This window comes from Engraulis encrasicolus, chromosome 2, assembly GCF_034702125.1.
Source record: "Engraulis encrasicolus isolate BLACKSEA-1 chromosome 2, IST_EnEncr_1.0, whole genome shotgun sequence".
In the NCBI taxonomy this organism is placed as follows: domain Eukaryota; kingdom Metazoa; phylum Chordata; class Actinopteri; order Clupeiformes; family Engraulidae; genus Engraulis; species Engraulis encrasicolus.
Window position 1 is genome coordinate 5,744,040 of NC_085858.1, and position 8,815 is coordinate 5,752,854.

Below are 8,815 nucleotides of genomic sequence, written 5' to 3' on the forward strand. Positions count from 1 at the left end.
GCCACCTATAAAGCATTATTGTGTCTCGGTACAAAATAAACCAGACCTATTATTGGAGGTCTTGCTCGCTTGATCTATTTCACATTCCAGTTCACTTTATGGTGTCAGCCCAATGAAAATGAACTGGACTAAGAGCTTTTTGGTCCCTATGGACTAGAATAAAATGGCGCCAACTGCTGTTTGGTGTGGAAGTTCCCTCGTAATCAAAAATGCATTGCCTTGTCTGCTATTCTCCTGATTAACCCATCGATGTTGGATGCTGCATAGCACAGCTTTAGTCTCATGACATTTGAGATTTTTTAAATTAAACTTGTCGGGATGTTAGAGCTGAATGGATATATATGTTCGAATGCAGAATTAGGGTGTAAGCTTTTTAATACAATTTATTTCATGTTTTATGTGCTTCAGAGGCTCAGATATTTGTGTTTTTATAGACTGACAGTGCCTTTCCCAAAAAGGCTCAGGCATCTAGCAGGTGTTTTTTGCAGGCGTTTTAGGCATGACTGGGTTAACCCTAAGGTGTTTTGTGTTTCAGGTGGGCCTACCTGCCAAGTCAGGGGTGTCCGGAGCAGTGCTGCTGGTGGTACCCAACATCATGGGAATGATGTGCTGGTCCCCACCGCTGGACAGAGTAGGCAACAGTGTCAGAGGAATCCACTTCTGTCAGGTACACACACACACACACTACTGTTAGACGCGTATGCTAGCTAGCACACACACACACACACACACACACACACACACACACACACACACACACACACACACACACACACACACACACACACACACACACACACACACACACACACACACACACACACACACACACACACACACACACACACAATTTTGCACATGTCAACCCCCCCTTTTCCTTACTTTCTACAACCTGACTGACCCTTACCGCCTTAAGGCTACTACAGGTCAGTCCCACTTTTCCCATCTCACCTTGAACACCTTTGGCATGCCATATGCAAGCGATCATTAGGGTTGTTCCAGCTAACATGTTTCCATGTTATTTATTATGTGTTGCAGGAATTGGTGTCCCTCTTCAATTTCCACAACTATGACAACCTGAGGCATTTTACTAAGAAGCTGGACCCACGCCGGCAGGCGGGTGATGACAGGGTAAGGCCAAACGGTGGAAAACATCTTGTATCCACTACCAGAGAGGTGTGTATGTAGGTGGAGTGGTTGGCTCCAGGAAGTGACAAATGTTAAACCTTCATCTGTGCTATTAACATGGGTGATGGAATGACATTAAGAGGCCAACCCATCGGGTGATTTGTGTGTTCACTAATCAACTGATTTATGAAATGGTTTATTCAAGTACACATGGTACTGTTTTCATTCTCTGGAGCTGGGATCCTAAAATGTGCATATTTGTGCATTCATATGAGTTATCTTAGTCTCTTAACCTAGCTTTGTAAATGTAACAAATGACAGTAGTTTCAAAACACCGTTAACAAACCTGCAAATTTGTAGTAGGTAAATACAAACTCATGATCCAAACAACATAATAACTACGTCCGCCAAGGAGGTTATGTTTTCGGTCTTGTCGGTTTGTCAAAAAGTTATGAACAGATTTTGAAGAAATTTGTGGAGTTGTTGGAAATGGCAAAAGGAACAATTGATGACATTGTGGTGGTGATCCGGATTACGGTTCCAATCCAGGAATTTTCTAAAAGATTCTTCACCATTGCGGGATAGGGCGAATTTTGACATTCTAATTTCTAACTCCACAAAAAACAAGGCAGAAAGGACTTGGAAAAAATGAGGGAGTAACATACGTAGTCAAATAGCTTCCTTGGTGGAGGTCTGCATTCTCTGAGTGCATTTCTAGTTTTGTAGATGTAACAAATGACAGCAGTTTGAAGACACTGTTTACAAACCTGTGGATTTGTTGTAAGAAAATACAAAGTCATGATCCAAACCACATAATAATTTATGATGCTGTTATTTTTCTCACCAGAACAAGTCTGTGGTTGAGATGATGTTTGCTGCCCACAGCGGAGACGTGTCCGCTCTCAGGAGGTACGTCATGATGAAACTGTAGCCTTTCCCTAACCTTTAACAGTCACCTTTTAACTATTACATAAGAGGGGGCAATTGAATCTACTAATACTTAAGACCGCGGTTGAGAAACGACAGTATAAATACAGCCATGCTGTGTGCTGTGTGTAAACATGAGTTTACCAACCTTTCAGATTACAGGGATCAAGTTTATCCGGCTCTAAGGAGAGCCTGAATCCAGCTATGAATAGAGCATATTTACTTGACAATGCAAAGAAAGCACCGCAAATTTAGTGGACAAGTAAACAGAATTCATCCCTTTCAAATTCAAGTGGTAGAGTTTCCTCACCTCTAAACAATGTTAATCAGAGCACGAGCACACAATGTGCGCCTTCAACACTGTTATCCCTCACTTACGTTAGGACTTAAAATGCTCTGAAGGTGGATTTCCCACGTAGAACAATTAAATCTTCAATGATTTAACTGATTTACTAATTGATCCCAATACTGTATCCTGAAATCCAAATCCTCATGGGTCCTGTTGCCTCCCTCCTGTAGGTTTGCCCTGTCCGGTAAGGACATGGACCTGGTGGACTACGATCGCAGGACGGCGCTCCATGTGGCGGCTGCTGAGGGTGAGTCCACTTCTCCTCACCCCTTATCTCCTATCCCTCTCTCACACATCCAGGGGTGCCAGGTTCAGCAATAGAGTAGAAAGCAGAGTATCATTTAATAGCCTTCATTCAATAGCCTTGTAAACTAGACCAACCCCACCAGCAGAATAAACATTGTTTTGTTTTTTGCCCGGTAGGTTGGTCTGGCCTCGCACCATAGGGGATAATTCTGGGCCGTAAATCTGGCCTGCTGGCTCTATCCTCTAATTACGCTTTGTGTTGTTTTTAATCCGCGTAGTGAGTTATTGGGATGGATTTGAACACCAGCTGTGAGAGAATGTGGTTAAAATATGGATACGATTTTTTTTTTAAATACCCCTGGCCCTTACCATTATCATCCTAACACCCCAAACCCCCTCCGCCTGGCGGGACCCCTGGCCACAGCTCCACTACATCATTATTGCATCATCCAACCAACTGATGAGGTGAAGGTCGTAGCCTCAGAGAGTAAAACCCTGCCTTATTCCAACCATTTCCTGAACCACCGATTTTAATGAGCAAACAAAGGAATACATGCAAGGCAGAGATTTCATTCTCTGTAGTCATCTCCACCACCTCTAACTGCCAAACCATAATACTACATAAACCCCACACTACCATGCTCACAAATGCAAAATCTCACTGAGTGTAACTCATTTCCCCTTTTTTCCACATCATACTCATACCTGACATCATTCTCGGCCCTACGTACATATGTACCTACTCATAAGTACCTACTCACTGTATCATTTTGACGTGTTGACAAAAGATGTTTGCCATCACCACCTTCTTAGTCAGAGCATCTCATCTCACCTAACATAACCCTCATCTGTATAGGTCATGAGGACGTTGTGCTGTTTCTAACTCAGATCTGCAAGGTCAACCCTCTGGTCAAGGACAGGTGAGGACGCATGTCATACCTACTGCACCACCATCTGCCATTCCATCACAGTCAACTCATGTCCAATGTGCTCTCTCCCTCTCTTCTTAAGCCCCTTGCTCTTGCTCTTGCACCCCCAAGTGCTTTCTCTGATGAGCCAGTGCCCACCAACTTCTTTTTGTTTTAATAATCATATTTTTCCCCTGAGCCCATCTATTTGTTGTCATTTTTTGGCTTTGTTCATTGCTTGGTAGTCCTGTAAAACCTCCCCTTTATTTTGTTTTAGGTGGGGAAATACCCCTCTGGATGACGCTCTCCAGTTCTCCAGGGCCAGCATGGTGAAGGTCCTGCAGGACTATGAGCAGCAGTACACACAAGGCAACATGGTGCCCCCTCAGACGCAGGCCGAACTGGAGCATGTGGAGCCCCAGAAGCTGGACACCCTAACAGGCCTCATCTGACCGTTTGCAGCCAAAGTGGAACACACACATTCACATAAGCACTGCAACAGTGGCTCTAGTCACTCAGCCACACTTACGGTATAGGACTCCTCCAGATTAAAGCAACACCAAGTAGATTTACCCCTCGCGCCGCCCTGCAGGCCAGAAGTGGAATTGTCTCTCAAAGAGAAACACGGAGTCGATGCTATGTTCCCACGCTTGCCTAGTGTGTGGTTATAGGCACATGGAGGGTGGTAAATTCATAAGTGCCTTTTCAAGTGGTTACTACCGAAGTTCATAACAGGACATTGGAACTATTTTGGTTTATTAAGGTTTTAACCCCTACTTAGTGTTGCTTTAGAATACATAGGGGATAGCCAGTCACATTCAGTGGTGGTGGGTCTTTAGGGTGAATTATGACAGTAGAAGCGTCTCAGTGATGCAAGAACTCAATACTGAGATCATAAAACAATTATCTGAATGTTATTTGTTGATTAATGCAGATGGTTTATACTGGAAACGAGAAGGTTAACTGTAAAAGAATACTCAACTGGCATCCTTTGTCGGGATGTGTGGAGCACTGACATTGACTGTATGTTACGTCTGAGCTCATGAATGTATTTAAAGAAGATGTATTATATTTAAATATTATTTTTGTATAAATATTTGTTGCGTTAAGCAGGAACACACCTGCGTATGGTCACAAATACAGTGCAACACACAAACACGCATAATGTGAGACTAGACAATGAATGTACCCGGTATTCAGGTTGTACATAAAGAGATGTGCCAGGTACCAGATGTCTTCAGTATCATCACCTTTCACTGTTTCCCCTGTTAACGAGACGAGATAAGCTCGTGCCAATAATTACACAGCTACCTCTTTGGACGTTTGTCGGCGGTGATAACAGCCTAGAAAATGAGGAAACCGTCAAGTCTGACAGTGATCCGTTCTTGGACGACACACTTCCCCTGCGATAAGCAGCGTGCTGATGAAAGAATGCGCACAGGCAACCACTGACTCCATTGTTACCTCCAGGGCCTCTGTAATCGATTACATAATTAGCTCATAAAAGACAAGAGAGGGGTTGCAGCACTTTGGCTCAGTCAGAGATATGTGTCTGTGAAGAGACAACCTACTCGAGGTTTAGCTCAGACAGATATTATCCAACCATGTTGATTGTGTGCTTGTTTGTAGTCAGGGTGCACTTTTGTTCTCCCTCACATTGTGGTGTATGATATTGTGGAGGGAGATATGCTGGAGAATCAGCCAAACTGTCAGGAAAACAGCACAACGCCTGTCTGGGCTTGTCTATCCACTGCAGCTCATTAGAGCACATTTCTAATGAGAAACCCACATTTGCACACTTGACACATCACTCGAGATGCACATTCATCTCTGAGGTGGTAAGTGGTTTGTGATAGGCCAAATTATTACGAACGTGCATTAACTGATGTGAATTAGACATGCAGCAACTGAACATGGGCTGTATCATTACGCTACAGTACAGGTCAGAGAGCAGGGAGGACGTCTACGGAGACTTGATATTTTCAACATTTTCTAAGTCGTTATTGCTAGCAAATGTAGCCCCACTGTCCTAGGCCTGACTTCAGGGACCACCACAGCAATATTACTGTTCCTGTGGTTTCTTCATACACGTATGCTTGCACTCACATGCTAAATTGATCCATCCCATTTTACCTTGGCTAAGCTATATCTAATTCTTCTGTCCATGGGATCTTCTACATAAAAAAAAAACATAAATGGGAGGCAATGGAGAGACCTTTTCTGTACTCCAGTTTGTTGTCGTTTAAGATCTTAAAGGGACACTGTGTGAGATTTTTAGTTGTTTATTTCCAGAACTCATGCTGCCCATTCACTAATGTTACCTTTTTCATGAATACTTACCACCAGCATCAAATTCTAAGTATTCACTATGACTGGAAAAATTGCACTTTTCATACATGAAAAGGGGGATCTTCTCCATGATCCGCCATTTTGAATTTCCAAAAATAGCCATTTTTAGCTGCAAAAATGACTGTACTTGGACCATACAAGAAAATATGTGTTTATTACTTAGTAAACTTTCATGTAAAGATCAAATTTGGCAATAGGCAGCCCAGTTTCAATGAGCAGCATAGTTGCAGTACCTTTTTTGACCATTTCCTGCACAGTGTCCCTTTAAATGATAGCTTCAGTCAATTTCAACATGCAGTTGTAATGCTCACACTACCCTGGACTTGTCAGTACCAGAGTTTTTTTTTGTTTTTTCCTTTCTTCAGCCTTTTCCAAGATTCTGGTCATTGTAATGGGGGCAGTGGTTTGTTTATATTAAAAAACAACTAGCAAACAGCGGTACCTTTTGGGAAAATATTTGGAGTAGGCCTTTGTTAATAAAAAAAATGTAAACAAACGCTGCCCCCATCAGAATAGCTCATATCTCGGAAAGGGCTGAGCCGAAAAATGTGGAATCACGGGGTACTGGCAAGTCAAGGGTAGCGTGAGCAATACAACAGCATTTTGAAATTGACTGAAGTGGTCCATGGACCCGTGACAGTCTCCCCATTGACAACAGAGTAAGTTTATACAGCAATACAAGATTGACATTAGTAAACAAGCCAGGGTTGTGATATATGTACATAATTTATTTAACAATATCTTTTTTTTGTTTTCTCGTCTTTTTTGTGTAAAGATGTGCCAAAATGTTCAGATGACTATATTTGTGTGAATAAAAATAATTTTTTGGAGTAATTAAAAATGTTTGGCCCCAAAGTTTATTTTATTTCATTCTGGTGGAGAGACAAAAAGTCTGCTTGCTTCTAAATACTTCCAGTAAAAACGTTCCGATGACAATGAAATGTGGAAAGTAAGAAAAATATTTTGGGGAAAACAGAAAAAAAAGGAAGAGTGAAATGTTTCACAAGGCACTGAGCAGAGTTCTTTCCCATTTCTTCTCCCCAACTTCCCCATACAAATCAAGAATGCTGTGGTAGACCACTATGGTCCTGCTCAGCATTGACCTCGGTGTGGATCCATCTACCTGCTGATACGGTGTGTGATCAGCTACTGAGGAGCAAACTGCAGGGCTCTAGCTCTGAGGACGGAGGACGAACGAGAATAAGACAGACACAGAGGGCTGAGCAACTCTGCTACAGCTGTCTAAAGCAAGTGCTATGAGGAGTGTCACCTGTCCAGCAGTCTCTTTCGAGAACACCAAACACTACCACACTTCAATCCACAGTAACAGCTTGAAGACTGAAGAGTAACGGCTGTTTTTCACAACGCAACAGGTCCTGATAATTATTCTGCAATGCTGTTGCTGGGAGGAGGTGGCTTTAAGGGGTCTCTTATGTTCAGTTCAGGCCTTCAGGAACCTCCAGGCCAGAGTGTGTGAGGAGCTCCCCATCCCAGAGTGCGAAAGCTGGGCAGAGTGGCCCACGGAACGGGGCCCTGATGGTGTGGATGACTTTGTTCTTCTGCGTGTCGACCAGGCTCAGTCGGCCTGCTTCATAATCCAACAGCACTCCAACTCGGTCGGGTTTCCCTATCACGGGCACTGGCACCATTTTGTTGGTGGTCATGGCAAGCCACTTGCGCTGAGCGTAGGCGAACACCCATGACGTGTTGTTGGTACCGATACATTCGTGGCGGGACATGGCCGCTTCTGCCACACCTACCCGAAACTCTTGAGACTTGCGGACGGTCACTTCCCAGTAGTGGCGCCCGGAGGTGATTTGACTGTCGCCGAACACCACGGCCCAGTCATGGAAGCGCTCGGGGTTGTTCCGAACATGACTCGGGTCAAGACCCAGGATGCGGTAGATCACAGCTGTGTCCCGCTTGAAGAGGTCCAGGCTGCTGTGTGCCGTTTTTTCATCTAATTTGAACTGAAGGTCTGTGAGGAAAAAACACACAGAAAAACCACACATAGTAAAAACGGGGTATGCTAGGAAATGATGATGACCAACTTAAATACAAATTAGTGAACTTAAAAAAGTCTAATGTGTGCAGAGGTGACTCTGTGGTCAGCTGGGGCCCCAAGCAAAATTCAAAGGAATTAACATTTTTAACAAAATTGTCACTACTGTAGAAAAGTGTGGGCTGTTATTCACCATTTTGGAGCTTGGGGCGGCTGCCTGCCTATAGCCTGGTGACAAGATGCGCCTCTGAATGTGTGTCTCCCAGTTTTTGCATAATGATACATTATATACGAAAACACCAACATGCAAAGACACCACCATCATCCACAACACATTGCCAATGCCAACACAATTAATCCTCAGACACGACCCTCTAAAAAATGAATGCGCGTGAGGATAATGGCAACTATCAACCTGGATGTCCTGGCACGGAGTGAGGTATGGCATGTCATAAAAGGTGCGAAGGTGCCAGCTGGAGAGCTTTTGTCACCCATCACGCTCGTGTGCTCTATTTTTAAAGACTGTTTAGATCAATGGTAAAGTATGCAGGTACTTATGAAATCACTGACAGACAGTGGAAAATAAATCAACCTTCAGCGATCGTTATATGATATCATAGCCTGACCTCTATATTGTAGCTTGCTTGCTAGCTGTGCCCGCTAACGTTTACAGTAGCCTATTTGCATTGAAGGGAGTGTGTCATTGGTCAAATCACGCTGTAGTTACTCACTATTGATTGCGGTAGCACTGACAAAACACCTCCTGTTTGTCAAAAGCATCCGACGAGGTTGTCGGAAGAGCAAGTTGCCCACTGTCCGCCCCGCTAAACGGCAACCTGCCATGCTCAGAGGCAACGCCATCTTTCCCCACACATGAGATGTTTTTGTTCATCTGGTTTTGAATGT

At 43.7% G+C, this 8,815-nt stretch overlaps 2 protein-coding genes across 2 annotated transcripts in view; one reads left to right on the top strand and one right to left on the bottom strand.

Annotated features, from left to right (window-relative positions):
* The window catches only part of LOC134466517 (glutaminase liver isoform, mitochondrial-like), a 29,487-nt gene extending 22,739 nt beyond the window's left edge, over positions 1 to 6,748 (top strand). The window contains exons 13-18 of the mRNA XM_063220414.1: positions 536 to 667; positions 1,039 to 1,131; positions 1,976 to 2,037; positions 2,575 to 2,651; positions 3,507 to 3,570; positions 3,836 to 6,748. Coding sequence (XP_063076484.1) covers positions 536 to 667; positions 1,039 to 1,131; positions 1,976 to 2,037; positions 2,575 to 2,651; positions 3,507 to 3,570; positions 3,836 to 4,010 — 603 coding nt within the window. The 3' untranslated portion in view covers positions 4,011 to 6,748. The remainder of the gene's footprint in view (positions 1 to 535; positions 668 to 1,038; positions 1,132 to 1,975; positions 2,038 to 2,574; positions 2,652 to 3,506; positions 3,571 to 3,835) is intronic.
* Positions 6,615 to 8,815, bottom strand: spryd4 (SPRY domain containing 4). Its single transcript, XM_063220422.1, has 2 exons — positions 8,641 to 8,815; positions 6,615 to 7,885 (listed from the first exon to the last, which is right to left on the bottom strand). Exons 1-2 carry the CDS (start codon positions 8,768 to 8,770, stop codon positions 7,344 to 7,346), a joined length of 672 nt encoding a protein of 223 aa, XP_063076492.1. The 5' UTR covers positions 8,771 to 8,815; the 3' UTR covers positions 6,615 to 7,343.